This window comes from Syngnathus leptorhynchus, chromosome 16 (genome assembly GCF_054491065.1).
Source record: "Syngnathus leptorhynchus isolate UIUO chromosome 16, UIUO_Slep, whole genome shotgun sequence".
NCBI lineage: Eukaryota > Metazoa > Chordata > Actinopteri > Syngnathiformes > Syngnathidae > Syngnathus > Syngnathus leptorhynchus.
In genome coordinates, this window is record NC_141210.1 from 791223 (window position 1) to 810439 (window position 19217).

Here is a 19217-nt window from a genome sequence, read left to right on the forward strand (position 1 = left end):
AAATAGAGTCAGTTACAAAAAACCAACAACCAAATACCTGGAAAATGACAATCCAGGCATAGACGATGTTGTCAAAGTTGATGGCGCCTTTGTGGGGGTTGCTGCTTCCCGTGTGGCAGCGGGTGTAATACTGGTGCCAGTTAATGCACAGGCCCACGGCATCACCGGCGCCGCTGCCGTTCCCCATGGGCTCGGGATTGAGACCCAAAGCTTGTCTGTGGAGCGCGTCCTCCTTGTCCAGGCAGCACGTCTGGCCGCCTTGTCGCCTGGCGGGAACGTCCGAGCATGACATGATGCCGTTGTCAGATGCCAGCGAGCAGATGAAGGGCCGCTCGTCGTCCTCCTCGGCTCGGTAGTACGGAGGCGGCGGGGTCATTCCTGAAGAGCTGACGTGGCAAAGCAATTCAAATGAATTGGAGATCATCATTTTATTTTGAGATCCCCTGGAAATAAAGCACCATTTTCTGTCAAATGTGTGAGAGAGCCTGACCCAGCGGCGAACTTGCAAAGTAGATCCAAAGCTGATGAAGCAAAGCAAAAGCACACTGACAAGTGCGGAATACAGGTGAGGCATCACGTGTCGGGTCACTACATGACAAAAGGGGTGAGTGAAGAGCCTGAAGAGAAAGCAGCCCGAGTTCAGCTCGGCAGAATACCTCGAGTACCGGATGACCCGGATGTCATTAAGTGTCTTCATTGGCCTTGCAGTGCCACTGAATCATGCTGCAGCATAATAAAGAGAAGAAAAAAATCCCAACGATCGGCTTGGCTTCTGAAGCTTTGCTGAAACTATGTCGGAAAATCTACTTAAAAAAAAAATAATGGATCTGTTAACAATGATGTAGATTCATGATGGCGTGACCTCATGTCTGGCCCCATGTTTGAATGTCACATGCTTGTGCAAAAAAGATGATTGTTGATTGAATACAATGATGTCCGAAAAAACCAAAGCATTAAAATGCTGGTGTGCTTCCTTCCACTGCACCAGAGGACCTCATTTGACCGCCGTTGTAACAGCGAGATAATCCCGCATCACCCTTTCGGATCAAATGTGCGATTCTAATAAGCGACAACAGATTAAAGAAGCTTTGGAATGTCAAATGGGAACTCATCATATTTTCTTACACGTGCTTTAAATCAGCTTTATTAAGAGATATTCTGCTACCAGGAATACTAGCCAGAAAAAAAAAAAAAGAAGCTAAGCTAATAAATCAAATGACGAGCGCAAAATTGTCAATGGCTTTGTTTAAGCAGCAGACAAGACAAGCGACGGTGTCGTCACGTAAACAAAGTCATGTGGAAAGTGAATATGATACTTTGTAAGTGTGTGTGTGCCCGAGCATGAAATGGGCGGAAAAACAGATTATCCATCCCCTCGCCCATTGACAAGCTTCTTTAAGCAGCCAGGCAGCGAGCGTCTTGAGCTGCTCCTTGCATCCCAACTCCAAAATGATTGTGGTGCACTATTATCTCCGCTATTTCCCATCTAGTGCCACTTTAAATGGGCACATACTAAAATAGTATATGCCCTTTATCACCCTGACTTCAAGGAAAGAGGTCATTTCCAGGAGCCATCACCGACACCTCGAGCTCCCTCCACCTTTTCCTGATGTCCTTTCAGAGCACATGAGATGCACTACGGTCAAAAAAAATAGGGAGACTGAGGTTTGGTTCGTTTCTTCCTCTCTCTCTCTCTCTCTTTTTTTTTTTTGGTGTGCTTGAAGAGAGGCTCGCTGAGAGCGAGCGTGCACAGCGGCAATTCTACGCGCTATGAATAGGTGCCCATGGGTGTGCACGCCTACATGAGCGCCAATGCGTTTACTGCACCGGCAGCTGGGGGATGCGCCAATTTCAAGCGTGCCCGTTGCATCACAACTGGAGCCCGAGCGGTTGTTAACAACAGCCCGCGGCCTCACAGTCCTTACCAAACAATCTCGTCAAAGCCGCACCCACACAACATGCGCTAATGACACTGGCACTGGAGAACAAAAGGAAAACAGAGAGAAGCCACCGTCAAAGTACGAGAGCATGAATGAAGTCTGTTGCCCCCCCCCGCCCCCCCCCTCGTCCGCCCCCGCTGGTGAGTCTGCATTGCGCAGCGTGGCCCTGACAAAAGTCTGGCATCACACTGAGAACACACCTGCTGATGGAGAGCGAGCTGCAGAGAGGGATCAAGGAGTAGCAGCTGTCAAATTTCCGAAAACGACAAGGAACACTCGTCCAAAGTTGATGCCGGGACATACACACCCGCGAGAGACTTTGGCTCGGAAATGGAATTCAATCATTAGAAGTGATCATTATTTTTGGCATAATAGTGAGAATAATAATAAGAAGAAAAAAGAATAGCATTTGCAGACCGGAAGGGACAGAAGGTGTCAGACGGCAAAGCGATTGCTGCACTTGACTGCGGCACTCCATTGTTGCCTCTCAGGGATGCAACATTAGCTCTTTACTTAGCATAATAGTGTTCAAGTGCTAACTCACTAGCACCTTTCTAATTAAGCACTCAAGCACACACTCTCTCTCTCCCCTGCAGGTTTCAATTCCATGCAAAATTACACTTCTCCTACGCTAATAACGCGTCTCATAAAATGGAAAAGCCCGCACCGGTCAGCAAATGCGTACGAGAAAGAAAAATAAAAACTAACAACCGGACAACTAAGACAACCAAAATAAGCAAAGGAATAAGCCTCCAAAGCCTCTTGAGTCAAATGAAGCGCAACCAAAAATGCACTGGATCAACTTAGCTCATTAAGTTACTGAAGAGCTTTCACTTCAGTAAATTTCAGCACTTAGCTTTAAGAGGACCAAGCAGACTTACGAATCCGCTTCCCCATCTGATTATTACAAGTGTCATTAGCGCTCGCTGTATCAGCATTAACGGAGAAGAAACAAAGCGACAACGACAATGTGCTTGTGTTGTCGTCGTTGTTGTTGTTGTGGTGGTGCCGGCACAGAACAACACAGCACAGCATGGAAAAAGAAGCCAGAATGAATTTCATGTAATCAAACCTTCAGACGCACAAGGTGAATGTCACTGTGACACAGACAGACAGGCATGGCGGGAATATGGAGGCATGCCGCGGCAAACTAATCCTATTCCTGGAAGGAGAAAGCAGCCACGCTTTACAAAACATAGATTAGCTTACAGGGTGAAGTTCTCCTCCAGGTAACAGCGGTTGCGAAGAAGCCCCGCCCACAGCTGCACGCCGATGATTCCGAAGATGAAGAACACAAAGAAGCAGAGGAGGAGAACGTTGCCCAGCATGGGGAGAGTGTCCAGCAGCAGGTTCACCAGGATACGCATACCTGGTGACACGGAAGGAAGCGTGACCCACATTTTACAACCCAAAGGGTCGTTTGAGGTCAACATAAATGTCACCTTGAAATACGCGAGCAGTGATTGAAAGTCAAAGACGCGGCAGCGTGTTTGCAATCACTTCTGTCGTCTTTGATGAATGTGTGTTTGTGTTTTTCAGGGCCGTGCTGTGATTAGTGAGTAACAGCTCGACGGTAGGCTAATGTGTCAGCGACGCAAGCGCGCATTGATTCGGAAGAAGCCCTGAGTGACAGGTGAGAAGCTGAGAAATGAGACAATGCCGCCGGAATGACTCACAAGTTGACACCATTTACAGACGACGTCTGCACTTCAGTCACAAAGTAGAGATTTTGAAGGCGACCTGGACCATTTGATCAGACATGTTGTAAATAACATACAGCGTGACAATATTCTTTCAAATTGTCACACACCGCCTTCACTCATTTTTCCTCATCAAATGCAAAGTGTTGCTTGTGCAAGCGTGTGTGTCGGCAGCTAGCGGCAAGTCGAAATGTGTTTGTTCCCACGGGGCCTTGTCATTAGACCAAAGTTCCATTAGTCCTAATTGGGTGAGGAGAGGGTGAGATTGAGAGACGGCGAACGAGAATGACGCATGGCCCGAAGGAACGCCGCCAATTGAAACAAGAAAGAAAGGGGGGGGGGGGGGGGGAATGTAAGGCTAAACATTTTTGAAGAAACACATGAACACGAGTGCAAAGTAACAATGCACTTTCTTTCTTTCAGGCGGGCCAGAGGTACTCTACCTACTTCCCATCCACTGAACTTGCGAGTTCACTGCGAGGGACTATTATCGGACAATTTGTCAGGGGGGGGGTTACAAATCGAGGCGCGTGAGGTTGCACACAAGCACAGCGAGCCAGGAAAACCAGGAACAAATAGTGTGAAGCCATCCCGCTTCCTCACCTCTAATGGGGTCACGGATAGAGGACGGAATCGGGTCACGGCAAAGTAATTACGCGCGGGGTCACTCGGAACAAACAGCAATATTCGACGTCTTGCTACATCGGTTAGCTCGCAAGCTAGCTGCTAGCTTGTATTGCATTTGAGCCCGCTGTGGTTTGAGAGCAGAGAGAACGGCTTGATTTTTAAAGCCTCGTTTTTGATGAAAAGTATCATTTTAATGGTAGATAATTCAATAGATAATTGCAACAAGGCGCATCATAAAATCTGCCCGTCTCAACGTTTTCCATTAAATTAAAGGACTTAGTCCGTCAAAGCATTTGATTTGATGAGGCTGTGACTCGGGATCTACGATTTGTGATTTTTTGATAAATGCATTTTCATCAAGATACAGAAAAAAAAAAATGGCCTCACTTGGCACTCTGTTGATGGCTTTCAAGGGACGAAGGACTCGCACCGTCCTAATGGCTGACAGGTTGATGTTCTGCAGGTCCAGAGAGTATTCCACCATGCTGTAGATAAAGAATCAAGCACACTTTTAATCTTCTTGTTGTCAAAGTATGTCAAACAGACAAAAGCGCCGCTCCAGGTGGACCGAAGATCCCCCGCTCGGGTTTTAGCATCACTGGTCATCCTTCTGATCTAATCTCACCTGTCCAGGCAGTGTTGGATATGAGCAGCAGTCCACAGGCAATTACATGAAAGAGAGGTGAGGGAAAAAAAAGATGACTTCATATTCCAAGTGTTGCCTGCAGGATGCTGCGGCTCACTTCAAGGCTGGCATCTGTTAGCATACTGTTTGAAACACAGCTGTAGATTTCAGGAATGCCTTTTTTCTTTTGAAGCTTAATTTTAACCAGTGAATGACTACTCTACTTGAATCCACAGCGTCATCTCTCCGACACTCCAGCTAATATCATCGACAATACGCAGCAACCTACTTGTGAGATTTTCACTTCAGCATTGACTCATCAAGTTGACAGCAGCTGAGGCGGCTGCAAGCAGGGTTGAAGTGTTGTAGCCCACGGCCGACAGGCAGCAGCTCAAGCTACTAATTGTAACCTCCAGCCAGCCAAGGGACCACATAACATTTGGGCTGGTGCTGCTCCGCTGGGCGCAACCCATTTTCTTCCAACTTTCAGGGAATATTTTGGAGGAGATACGGGATACTTGAGATTTGGGACTGGGGAGTCAAGTTTAGTTTACCTTGAGCAATGCAGACAATGTTGGACTACTTTAACCGCGCATCTTATGTATTCATTCCACAAAGTTTTCCATTGACCTAAATATTTTCAAAGTAGAGATATAGTCGACTTAAAAATGTAACTGAAACTAGACGATTTTGTTTTGATGAAATGCAATTGAGCCAATTCAAGCCAAATCATTTTTTACAATGCTTTTTTGGCTCTTTGATTCTCCCATGCAGTAAAACTTCATTATTAGCATTTCAAGTACTCCCCGTGAGAGTGTGTCGACATTCACGTCCCAGCGCATGTGACACTGCAGCTCGACGGAAATGTCAGCCACTAAACAAGAGCTGACGTGTGTTTTGGGGCCAACCTTTTCCTAGCCACCTCAAATACAACTAACTGAATGTAGATTGTGGAGTTCTCCAATAAGGACAAAACAACAAACTGGCAAATATAATACGATACGATCCCGTTGCGACTGGCTTCCAATTGGCTCAATTAAATTTTGCAGCTCTGCCAGAGTGTCACACTCTACCGTCCTCACGTGTGTGTCTAAGGTGTGTACGTGTGTCATGCTGTATCGGGCCACAACGTTTGAAAATGTAATTAGTGGCGAGCCAAAAGCCTCCGGCGTCGGTGCCTTTTATTTAATAGCGTGTGTATGTTCATAACAGTATGAAGAAAAACAAAAAAGCCTCGGGAGAAAGCTACAGCGGAGAAGACCCAGGCAGGAGATGATGCGGCTTTGACAGCCGAGAAGAAGCCCTTAAGACGCAAAATGTCAAAGCTGCGGGGATTTAATTGTCAAATTAGCAATGTGCTTGCTTCAACGATTCCATCTTAGAACAAAGTACTTCTCCTGCATCATTTGCATTCAACATACTTGCTACCTGAGAAAATAAAATGCTAACCCCAAGATTTGGAGCTCTTAAGTAAGTCTCATTTCTCAGGTTATTGAACTGGGCTAGTGTGGGAGCACGGGATATAAAACATATTTTATGTGTACGGTGTATTAGACGAAGGAAGAAAAAAAAAAAGATTATGGCAGGAGCGTGAGGCGCTAACCCCGAGGAAAATGAGCTAATAGCAGACGGCCGACTGAGATTTGGCCCGGCCCCACAGGTAACTGCCCTCTGTAATTAGGCCGGATGCTAATCCAAAGGATGTGCAGTTGTACAACAGCGCAAACAGGTAGAACCTGACAGACTAATTGAGCAACTCAATCATTTTGCTGAGTAATTTGCTGTAACTACAGACAAAAACACTTTGGGGCAATTTGGAATCCACAGAAAATAAACTGTTGCAATTCAAATGAAGACTAATGTTCCTTCAAGTTGCCTCACTCTACCTTGTCTGGTGTTTAACCGCGATTAATCAGTCATGCGAACATATGCTAACTTATGCTACTTTGACTCATTTACACTTGAAGCATTTTTGGTGTTACACTGGAAAGGGCATCATTTTACACTGTTATTTCCCCCCCCCAAAAAAAATATATTGAATACATTTGGGAACCGTGCACGGTTTAGCTTACCCGGCCATGACAATGAAGAAGTCCAGCCTGTTCCAAGTATCTCCCAAATAACAGTGACGACCAAAGATTCCAAGAGCCACCATCTTCACCACCATCTCCAGTGCAAAAAAGATATAGATGAAGGCATCGAAGGCCTGGGAGAAATAAAAAGAGAATCCAATTTTGGATAAAAGAAGTGAATATGGCGCAAAAAAGGTGAAGACCTTTCAGTTGTTCGACAAAAAATGCACAGGTTGACTGTGTTCTGCAGACTAAGTAATTTACCCAGAAAGCCTTGCAAGACATTTTCTCGGTCAAGGGGAAAATGTGTTTTGACTCACTTTTGACCCTTTTTCAATTCAAAGGTCTCAAAACAATCCATGAGCAATTTTCCACCTTGAAAAGGCAATTTCAAGGCCATTTCACGCCTTGCAGGGTATTTTTATTTTTTTTTATTTCCGCCCGACTCTCTTTTAAACACCGCTGATCGTTAACTGCTGAATATAACAACCCACAAATGACGTGATTTGAAAATACGAACAAAAAATGAGGCGGCAGTAAAGAGTATAGCGTGCGATTCAATTTCCACTTGTTATTATACCGTGCACCAGCATCTAAGCCCTCTATTGTTATTTTTGGAGGGGATGGAAAAAAAAAAACATCGCAGGCTTTGGGCTGTATGACTGTTTTGCAGCCTTACTAATACTGTAAGTCATTCAAGGGAATCTTTATTTGAGAAGTGGAAGCAGTCGTAGCCAGCGGGCTGCGGGATATGCCAACTATTTGGCTTTTTGAAGATGACAGGTTTTTTTTTTTATTCAATTCCCAGGCTGTGTGGCATCCAAACACAAACCCAGTCTTTGATAAATATCTTATTAGTGTTTTTTGTTTTTTTTACGTGTGGCAGTATATCCCTGCAAGGATTGTTTTCTGACTTGACCAAAAAAACAATAATGTTCTCAGTCACCTACGAGAAATTTGCCATTGTAACATGACCGGTCAGGGCACAAAAGTATCATCCTGATATTTGGTATAAAAAAATAAAATGAATTGCTGAGATTACAAGGGCGCGATTCTGTAAGTGACCCGATGGCAGCAGTAAAGTTTGCTTGAGTAAGCACATCTCTGGTGACATTAGCACTCAGCTGGTGCCAGTTTGAACCTTCTTTCTCAATAGCTGGCTTCTTCCATCATCATTTAACCCGCAAAAAGAGGCCAGATATGGGACGGGCTTGAAAGCAGCACCAATGCTCCAAACATTTTTGGAGGTTGTGGCTTCAACAAATGGTGCGGGCCAATACACATGCTGCAATGGGAAAAGCATTTCCCACAAATAGTTTACGTTTATTACCTTTGGAAGGTTTCAGGCAGAAGATAAATGACAAACAAAAAGCATCAACGCTAGCCCACAGCGGGACGCACAGCACAGATGAGAGAAAAGTGGACGCATCCGCTAGTTAGATGCTTCATGTGGAGAACATTTTTGCTCAATTTCAACTTGGCTCTGTAATGGATGAGGAATTGGAGTTGGTTTCTTTTTTTTTACCGTGTGGTCTCCTGTCCAAAACAGTTTTTTTATCAATTGTATAAAATTCAACTTATTTCAGTTGTCATCTCAATTTAGACCAGTTGCTGCTGTCTGCTCTGGCGGCGGCGGCAGCAGCACGACCGCCAGATGGTCACCAAACTACCAAACAAGCCTGGAGGCTGAGCGAGTTTAGACTGGCCGGCGGTCAATTTCTCAACTAGGTGTCCTTCCTCCTCTACAAACAGACACCTGTAAACGTTTGTCATCATAGAAGCCACCAGGATGTCAAGTACCTTTTCTCTGTATGCAAATGAACAACATCACACATATAAATCCAATGAAATTGGAGCCTACAGGACTCCTCCAGTGTATCATACACTTTATGAGTGTCTACTTTTGTGTCCGGCACTATAACAGGATCCAATCAAATGACGCCAGTCAAACATCAGCAGAGCTTCCAGATTAGATTCCCGACGAGTCTCATAAGCTGTTTAAAGGATGTTTTTGATAAATAATGCAAGCCGCCAGCCTCACGTGTAATTCAACATTGGCCGGCGAAAGAGGGGGAATGAATTCATCGTAGCTATTTGTCACCGGCGCTGGCTTCTTTTTCAGTCAGCCTATCAGGTTTAATCATCGACATGATTTGTAAAGAGAGCGAGGGTGTTACGTGTCAAGGGCCCTTTCATGATGTGAAACGCGAGCTGCTGTGGAAGCTACCTCATATGCTTCTATTTGGGAACGGAAGGAGACGATGCGCTAAGTAGGTCACTGGCATTTTGATGGTGAAACACCAAGATATATTGCATGGCGCCGTACGCAAATGAGTTACAGTCCAGATGAATCCGAGGAGGGATTTCACACTCGGATGCAAATACGTAGGAGCAGAAAAAGAAAAATCATCAGCCATTAAATCCGCTTTAGAATGAAGTGACACCCATACACTCATGTAAACATGACAGAGAAAGGGTGAGAAGACCTTCGACTGCTTAAGAGGAACATTTAAAAACCTTTCCCTCAAGTAGTCATTTAAAAAAAAAAAAAAAAGATTTGGAGCCTGAATGGATAAATAATGATGTGGTACCCCTCTGAGCAAGCATATTTTGTAACTCATATATGTTGGTTAAGGACAATCAATACTTGGCCAAAGTCGCGAGTTTGTTTCCTCGAAGTAGCTTACGAGGGCAACCGCACAAGCATTGTCAGCAAAAATCTTCTGCCGTTGCTATTAGCCACAAAAAGAGGCACCCCGACTTCTTGGGGAAACAAAAGGCTTGTTAGAGAAACAAAGGCCAGAAAAAGGCGCTATTGTGTAGGAAAATGGAAGACACGCAGGCTTAAAGCAGGAAGATGGATCACCAAAGCAGCAACATAGAATTCAACGTGAAGACCTTCACAGTCAAATGCAATCACGTTTGTACTTGAAAGGGGGCCTAGTTTGCAGGAAAACAACAACAACAACAGAGTCATTTGGTATTAAGATGGCCTTACCTGGAGGATTTGACAGCGGTCTGAGGTGCAGTCAATGTTCTCGCAAGGTTGGTACATTCCCAGCGTCACACAGTTGAGCAAGATGACCATGATGCTGATCCTCTCGAACCATGTATCAACAAAAAAGGAGTTAAGGATGGGACAACTTTTAGACATCTTCAACTAGATGGGCCCTTATACTCAGCAACAGACGACAAAACACCCATCTGAGGTCCTTGGTCATATTGACCCTAAACATGGCTCCCGCCCCCCCCCCCCGGGCGGCTGACTCACATGACAAGCAACTGATTCCAGCACACGCGCCAATGTCTGCTCATGTCAGGCTCTTCTCATGTTGGCAAGAAACTAAACCAGACTGACACCAGCAAGAAATGAGAAATTTCTTGTCTTCAATTATTTGCTGAGACGGCTCACCTGTTAGCGTAACATATTGTCTTCATCGCCTCTTCTTTATATAGACCTTATAGAGATCCCCATCCCGTCACCGCCAATTTGTACGCCTGCTGTTGGCTGTCAATGGAGATTTTGATCCTTTTTGGCTTCTATTTTTCTTCAACGTTGCCACTTTCCAAGCAGCAAACACTCCGTGTCTCCCCTTTTAACAAAATATTCCCACTCGGCGTTGTCATTTCTTTTTTGTGGCCCGTTGTGCATTCAGGTAACCAAAGAGCTTCAATTTGATGTCGGCGAGCCGGAGGGAGGGAGAGAGAGAGAGAAGCTATTCTAATCATCACAATAATAAAATGGGGGGCAATGGTGCATGAACCAATTTAGTAGCTGGGTGTGTTTCATTTCTTTTTCCACTGAAAAGTGCTTCGGCAGGTTGCGATAAAAGAAGCAGTTGGAAGGAGAAGCTCAACAAGGTTCGTGCTCACAAAATTTAAAGAGGAAAAAAAAAAAAGCCATTTTAAATGTTCTATTTCAGAAGTAGGAGCAGCGGTTTTGTTTTCAATCATGGTGGCGACCAATATCCCAAATATAAATCTGAAATATATATAAAATAAAAAAAAGCAATAGAACAGCAGGCCATGATCGTCATCAGAATCAATATTTTCCCATAACATGGCATCAATTTGAATTAAATACACATCATACTCACCAGAGATGCTGGATTATTAATCATGTCTACAGGCGTGTTTTGCTCTGTCCAATCAACAAACGGATAGAAACAAGATGACATCATCATTATGGGATTGGACCCATGCATTGCTGGAATATTTGTGCTGCAACGACATGACAAACTACTAACAAAACGCCCCCCAAACACTTCATTTAATTCACCTCAAAACATGACATGCGGAGCGAAGGCCGCCGGAAAGAAAGAGACAGCTGTAGGCAGCCCAATGAATTCTGCTGGCAAATTCAAATCCACTTGGGTGCATTTTCTATATCTCAAAGTGGGCGGGCGGGCGGGCTTTACTGCGTGTAGAAATATTTTCCAGTGACAGTGTTCAAATGGAGTTGGCAGCTCCAGCGGCAAGGCGCTTTTGGGAGGTGGCAGCCGTCGCCCCGCGGCTGCGTGGATCAGGCTACATCCGACATGCAGATCTTCAAGCTTCATCCAAAATCACACTCATCATTCAATGAGAAACTACCGTCAATGTATTCCGATTCCCGGAAAGTGCTGTTGTATTGGAAAACATGTCAAAGGCGGCCGATTGACTTTTTCCACTTCAAAGCACAAACACACTTGCGAGACTAAATTGACAAAGGCAAGCGCGGCGCACACACAAAGTGCGCTTGAAGACAATACAACCTCTGCGGTGGCTTTCCTTCAGACATTCAGACAACACAAACTGTGTGAGGCAATTACGGCTGTCCACATTATTTTAGTAATACGCACAATTCTCTGCAGCCACTTGGAAATTATACACAATTGCCAATATGTTAGGAGCCATGTCTGCATTTACAAATTACTTTTTTTTTTTTCCAGCCGTATCTAAGCATTTGGAATGTGGCAATGTGTGTGTGTGTGTGTGTGTGTGTGTGTGTGTGTGTGTGTGTGTGTGTGTCTCTCTCTCCTCATATCAGCTCAGCACAGCAGGTGCCGTGCTCCAGTACATTGCCGCAGCAAGTGAAGCTGAATGTACTGCAGACACTATTGGAAAGAAAATCCAATACATATTGTGTGTGTGTGTGTGTGTGTGCGCATGCGTGTGTGTGAATAAAGAGTATAACACGAGTCAGTAGAATAGCACGGGTGTTGCAAAGTAAAAAAAAAAAAAATGTGGTGGACCAGCAAAGGTTAGCATGGGTGAAAATAAACATTTAAGCAATTGCTTGCATAATATTGAAAAAGAAAAGTCGGCAAAGATGGGAACAGGAAGGCAAATACATTCAGAGTGGAGAATTTGCCGGCTCACCGGCGGGCGAGAGTACACAAGTCATGAGTTTGGATCGGACAAGGGGTCAAAGAATTGCACATAGAGGAAGGACAGTGAGAAGATGAAAACTCAACGAGAGGGCCGTGCCGACGACTTCTCGCTTCATGCTCGCCGCCCCAACAAAAAGAAAAAAAAAAAAAAAAACCTGCGGCCGTGTGTCCGTAAGCCGCCTGGCGTCATGCTTACATCAGCAATTTTGCATGTCAGCAGAAAAATCCATTTTAAGATCATGCGCAGCATAACGGCACGGACAATCTGTTGGAATGAACACACAAATGAACGCCTGCTGTTGGGGATCTTGCCCAATCACCCCCGACGTGTTAACGTGCACAAAGTCACGTCAGTGTCACACGTTCAATTCTCAGCACGCAAAAGCACGCCGACGACTTTATAAGCATCACAAATAAGCACCCCTGAGTCAACTTAAATACATTAACGCTCCTCATTCATCACTTAGCCGCACGGCTCTGCGCTTGTAGAGCCCATACATCATGCCAGAGCGAGCCCATCCACCTTTACCGTCTTAGAGGTGACCACACATGTGGAAACCCAAAAAGGATATTCAAGGGTCTGTATCGGCTGCACAATAAACAGATAAATCACTCCTTTTGAAATCAGAGACTAGTAAAAATAATAGAAATAATTGGTGATCAAAATTGCTAACAATTTTGAAGTCGCTACACGGGCCAAATAGAATGACACTGCGGGCCAAACTTGGCCCGGGGGCCTGAGGTTGAAAAGTCAGTTTCCTTCATTGCCATTCATTCCAAAGTGGAGGAACAGATTCCAGGAGCCCATTAAAAAAAAGGCTTGTAACCTGCTTTTGACTGGAGAGAGAGCCCACATTAGCACAACACAGTCACGTGGCCAACATTTCAAGTCTGTGAAGCCGTGCTACCAAGGGATGCATTTTCACCTTTGCTTTAGAAGCACCACACAGGCGGGTTGCTGTGACAGACAGACAGACAGACAGCTCCCAGAATGCTTTTGCTCTCCTAAAAGCCTTTGGAAATGACAAACACGGCATCTGAAAGTAGCGCTAAATGTCAACGAGTGACTTTGTGCGAGAGCAGGACTAAATTCGCTCATGACATCATTGTTGTCCAGGTTAGAGTCGCTCTCAAAATATGGCTTCAATCACATTACAAAAGACAATGAGGTCATCATTTCAGGGAAAGCGGATTAAAAACGCCACGATTGTCAACTCCGAGGAAATATTTCAAATGACTTAGTAGGTAAAAAGAAAACGACAAGAGCAGTTTCTCTTCCACTACTGGAGGCCAAAGCAAAAGTATTGCTTTTGATATAAATATGTGTGTTATATTGACCTTTGTAACAGCAATCCTCCATTATGTTTCCCTCCGTTGGCTCAATCCAGAAATTCTTGACGGCCGTCAGCTCAGAAACAAAACACTCTGGATACAGTAATGCTTAAAAAAAAAAAAGAAAAAAGGAAGGAAACACCGAAGCATTAAGTGCTTTTTAGCTTGACCCGGGGCTTGTTATTTATTTGCAATTTGACTTTGCGCGCAGCCTTTTGGCCAAACTGTCCAAAGTGTGAGCAAAATAACTTTTAGCCCTTGACGATTTGTCCTTATCAGACTACGACAACATTAATCCGTGAGCGCCGCAGGTGACTGGGTCATGCACTTGGACCTCTTTTTCTATGGCTACCTTCAGGTTAAGATCAGGCTAGCGCAAACAGGACTGAATGCATTGACTTTTTCATTTAGGCAGCTAGTTGAAGCTTGAATCATTTTTTGTCATCCTCGCCAACTTGGAGAATTTGGCAAGTCCATTATGAACATGTCAACACACCAGGAGCCAATGTTTCTGTCTTTATTAATCACCACCTGACAGCAGCCCAATCCAATAACACACACACACCTGGATTTTTTTTTTTTTTTTTTTTTTTACACAGACACACACACAGTCACACACACAGTCACACACGGGCGAGCCAGTAATTTGTCCCCACGTCCCCTCTCCTCGCCGTTCCATGCTCGGTTGAGTCGGCGAGGACGCAGACGAAGCAGAATGACAAGCCAAGTCAAGACCTTAACGAAAGGCTGCTGGGGTGACCCCGCAAAAAACGCTTGACGCGTTTTATTTTTAGAGCCGCTTCCTTCTGTCTTCTCGCTCGGCAACATTTTCCTGAAGAGTCGCAGATGCGGTACAAATTTCCTCTTGCTCCAACATAAGCGCCTGACGAGCAATTTGCATAACTCTCACTCTGCCTTCCAACTCTTCTTCATTAAGATGATTATAAAAAGTAGACGGGCCATTGCCAGTGGCCGGACGGAGGGACGGCCGCCAAGTCTGAACAAAATCGAGGAAAAGGTCACGCACCGGTGGTTGCCAAACATGAGCTCAGAGATGACATTATGCAACAAGATTGCAAATGGCACTTTCCGACCGTGAGCCGGCGGAACAATGAAGTGACATCAGATGCCAGATGCTTTCGCTCGCTCCCCGTTTTCCTTACAAGTTCACGCTCGCCTTCAAATAAAAAATAATAATAATTGTGTCATGATCATCAAGTGTCAGACTCCTTAGCGCCTAACATCAACAGGATGACTAGTCATGTCAATTATCCACACCATTAATTTTAACAAGCAGATGATAACATTAGTGACATCACCTTTGTGATCTGCTTATGTAAGCATCACGGGTGAGACAATTAAGCAACTGGAGAAAAACAGCTCGACTCTCTCATTCTGACATAAAGGCTCAAAACATCAAGTCATCTGTTTTGTTGTTTAACAAGCAAAGGCTTTTTTTTTTTTTTTTTTTTCTTCTCTCTGGCTGCTTTTGGACTTAATCCTCCCTTGTGGCAATGTCAAGGGTTTGCGAGGACACGGCCCAGTCAGAGCGTGACGATGCCATTTAAGACCATTTCTTCTATGAAGACTTTAGGGTTAGCTTCAAAATAACCAAAAGTCATCTCATATCTTAAACTAGTAAACGGCATTAGAAGACCTTGGAAAAGTACAGTTAGCGTGCGTGCAGTGCAAAAAAATGTCTTTAAGCGTATATTAGAGCTCCCCGGTGTCTACTTTTCACAGTATATCAAAAGAGAATAAAGATGGCAATAGGCTAGATGAGCTCAGTGGTTAAGTGAAGCATTACCAAGGTCAGTTGTTGCAGCTCAAATGCTTTCGCTGATATTAACAGGGCCTGACAGAGACTGTTCTCTGTGGGATCGCAGCTCTGCATGTTGGCAAGCTCAGGTAGAGGCAAGCTCAATATGCGCGAGCACGCACACACACACACACACACACACACCATCACATGCCCTCACCACGCAGTAGGAGACAAAAGGCCGAAAAAGAAAAATCCACAGATTCAAATGTGGAAGAATTACACAAGGAACATAAACAACAAATATATATATATATATATTTTTAAGCATGACAGTAACTGACCAGCATGGTCAAGACATCTCGCCCCTGTGCAAAAAAAAAAAAAAAAAGCATGTCCAGGACTTATTGATGAATATAACCCTCAATTCCAATACAAATAAAGGCCAGACGACAGAAAACAAGTCGTATGTCAAACTGACCCGATAGTTGTACAACACACGCTGGGCAAATCAAATAACAAATTATTAGTCTTGATAGTTTTTTTTTTTTTGTAACTCACAGATCAGTGTTCATTGCCTTAGTACTCACTATCATTTCCTGAACTGGGAAAAGAGCCAAGAGAAGACGCAGTCGCGCACAAACACTCTCATGCTCACTCTCCTTTTAAATCCCCTGCCAGGAAACTAACTTGCGCAAAATTGCCGTGTCAACTTTCGTTTGCCGGAGAAACAGTGTAGCTTTTTACTTAAGGACAGCAGGTGCTTTGGTGAACTCCGATAAATAACCTTTTTATCACGTGATTAGGTTGAGATCATCGGGAATGTTTCACGTGTATGTCGCTAGTTACTGCATCGACTGCTTAAAGAAGCTTTGTGACTGAAAGAAACAAAAATCAACACACTGGCGGAGCTAGAGGAGGGCTGCCGCAGGGGCACTGCCCCCCCTGAAATATGCTTGGATACATTTTTTTTTTCCATGATTCTACCCACCCCCTAGAGGGAACACATAATGACCCTTTATCAGCATTTTTGTGAAGATTTGGGGTTTGTAGATAAATAAATAAGCAAGTAAATAAATACATTGTGTTGGATACCCCCTGAGATGCCCAAAAAATGGATTTAGCTTTTTCATGTATCAGAAGTAAAAATGACAATCATGGCAATAATCAATAATCATCAATCATGTGCTGTGTCGAGTTGTGAATCATTGATAGGTTTGCAATTCCAATCAACTAGCGCTGTTATTTCTTGAAGCGAGTCCTCCCACACACAGGCGCGGCGCGGCACAGCGCAGCATATGGTTACTTTAACTCCCAAGTTTGACACTTGTATTTTTTTGCACACTCCTCTGCTTGTGTGCAGAGAGTGTAAAATGATGACACGGTCATGCTCCCACACATTCAGAGTCACCAGACAAGAAGAGTGTGACAGCGTAGAGACGCTATCAGCCTCGGTCGGCCTGGAAATAAGCAAAGCCAGACTCCATTTCCTAATGGCTATCCCATTTACGCTCATGAAGCCATTTGATCAAATGTCTCACTATGTCTTTGTCTCTCTCTCTCTCTCTCCTTCCACCTAAGCTGGCTTTGATTGCTTGACATGGCCACCCTCTACTGTACACGCAATTTGAGAAGAAACTCACCAGGTCAGCTACTTGCAAGTTTAAAGCTGATGTTTAATGACTTAAGCTGCAAGGCTCATTTAAGCTGCACATATCAACAGTTAAGTTTCAACGAGACGCAACATGCTCAAGCTTTTCTCACTGGTCAGAAAAGTTGAAGCTTATGCCTTGCACATTTCCAGATGATTAACACAAAGAAAGGATTTGGGCTGACCGTGAGCCATATCTGTGTCACACATATGTGACAGCTGGGATTATGTGTATTTTATATAGGAGAGCTATATATACACAATATGTTTGACAGTGACAAAGCAGAGCCATTGCAGCAGGTCTGCGGTGGTAGCTAACTCTTTCCTCACCTTAGACCATAAGCCCTTTTTCTTTCTTTGACACCTAACTCCACGCTCTATCCTCTCTGCCGGCAACTCGTGGAGGTAACAGAGCGAAAGGAAGAAGAGCAAAAGGGTCACTGGACAAAAGGCAGGAAAAATTGGAGCACTAGCTGATGGAAGTGTACATCACAAATTCATATGTTCTTAAGGGCAAGACGTCTGTTTTCTTTTTTTCTTTTTAAATACCACCAAGCCAAGAAAATTTTGGACAAGTAGGTAGGACTTGATTCTGCCATTGGCACGGGCGGAGCTAGAGGGGGGGACCGCAGGGGCACTTTCCCCCTCTTTAAAATATGCTGGCCTCCCTAAGTGCTATGCTAAATCATTGAGTATTTTCAGATTTTTCTGAGAATTACATATCAAGAACTGTCTGTAGGGTATTCATGATAATTGGTTCCTCCCATGTCAGAGGTTTGGAAACGGCTCTGCACTTATTACCAAATCTATCTGTTTAAGTTTCGTTTGCTACATCTTCTTAGCATTTTTGTTTGGGTTCTTTCATCCTCATCTCAGTCTTAAATCTAGGCTTTGTGACACCTCGCTCTTTTTAGAAGAGGTCTAAAGTGGCAGTCACCGGCGTAATTAGACACTTCAAGTTCTCCTCCTCTGTCAGGAGAAGAAAAGACAACACACGTGAACTTGTGACACGCTAACACACACACACACCAGACGTCCTTTGTGCTGACAGGGACTGGGCAAGAGTTCACTCGTCTTCCTCCCTCCCTTTTGACGGAGAGTGCTAACTAGCAATCTCCAACTTCTCCTCCCCGTACCCGCACACTAATGGCCGTCATCCCTTTGGGTTCATTTGTGATTGGAAAATATCAATGTCAAATCAAGGTCCCACAGCGACATGCTTTGCAGCCCATCCATCCATCAGTGACGTTCCGGAACATGCTGCGAGGGCACCATCACACATGACAGCTGTGCTAGAGTGAATCACAAAGTTCGACATGCAAAGCCGTGATGCAGAAACGCTGCCGCCGCAGGATTCCCGAGCATCGCCCCCTCCATCGGTGAAGCATTTTGAGATTGGGATAATTGTTCCACAGACGTTCATAGCGTGGCACGCTTACTTATATAGCGAGCGGCAAGGACCCCTACAAAAAAAAAAATCTTTTCTCAAAAGCCATGAAAGCGTGTGCGATGTGCTCCTTTCCTTGATATTGTAATGAGTCTTCTTGGTCTGCTAATGCACTCATAAGTATTCATTACAGAAGGGTGGACCTCAAAGCGGGCGCTGCAAGTGGCCAAATGGATCTCGCGGAAACATTCTGATGATCAATCAAAAAGCAGAATATTCATAAACATCCCCCAATGACTCACACAGCTCACGCATTTCCTACAAAGCTGACCAGTGAAACGATATTGAAGCTACTGTATACTCACAATTTCAATTAGAGTTAAAATCAGGTTTTTATTATTAGTATTGTTTTTGTTTTTTTATACTTGATTTCCTCCTTTTTCATCAAAATGATAAACACTATAAATATTTCATATGATGTATATTTGCTCAGTTGCAACAACCGTAGGGGAATGTTTTCTTTTATTTACCCCCAAAAAAGCCACCGTTGTTTTGATCAATTACAAATATATAATTGTTTATAATCTTGAAGCATCTGGCTGTTTTTATTTCAATAGCTAAGTAGGCGGGGCTAACCGTGACCTTTTTTTTTTTTGTGAGGCACAAATGACTTTGCTTTACAAATTCTGCCTAGCAACAAACCCAATGCAAACATTACGGAGCCTGAACAATCGCCATCACTGGAGACCACA

General features: G+C 44.2%; 1 protein-coding gene across 9 annotated transcripts in view; it reads right to left on the reverse strand.

Moving 5' to 3' along the window:
- Nucleotides 1-19217, reverse strand: part of LOC147043784 (voltage-dependent T-type calcium channel subunit alpha-1I-like) — a 57002-nt gene that overhangs the window by 24602 nt on the left and 13183 nt on the right. For all 9 annotated transcript variants that reach the window (XM_085933450.1, XM_085933449.1, XM_085933448.1 and 6 more), the window contains exons 3-7: nt 9963-10072; nt 6965-7098; nt 4655-4752; nt 3150-3309; nt 38-386 (exon numbers count right to left, since the gene is read on the reverse strand). In XM_085933450.1, the coding sequence (XP_085789576.1) occupies nt 38-386; nt 3150-3309; nt 4655-4752; nt 6965-7098; nt 9963-10072 (851 nt within the window). The remainder of the gene's footprint in view (nt 1-37; nt 387-3149; nt 3310-4654; nt 4753-6964; nt 7099-9962; nt 10073-19217) is intronic.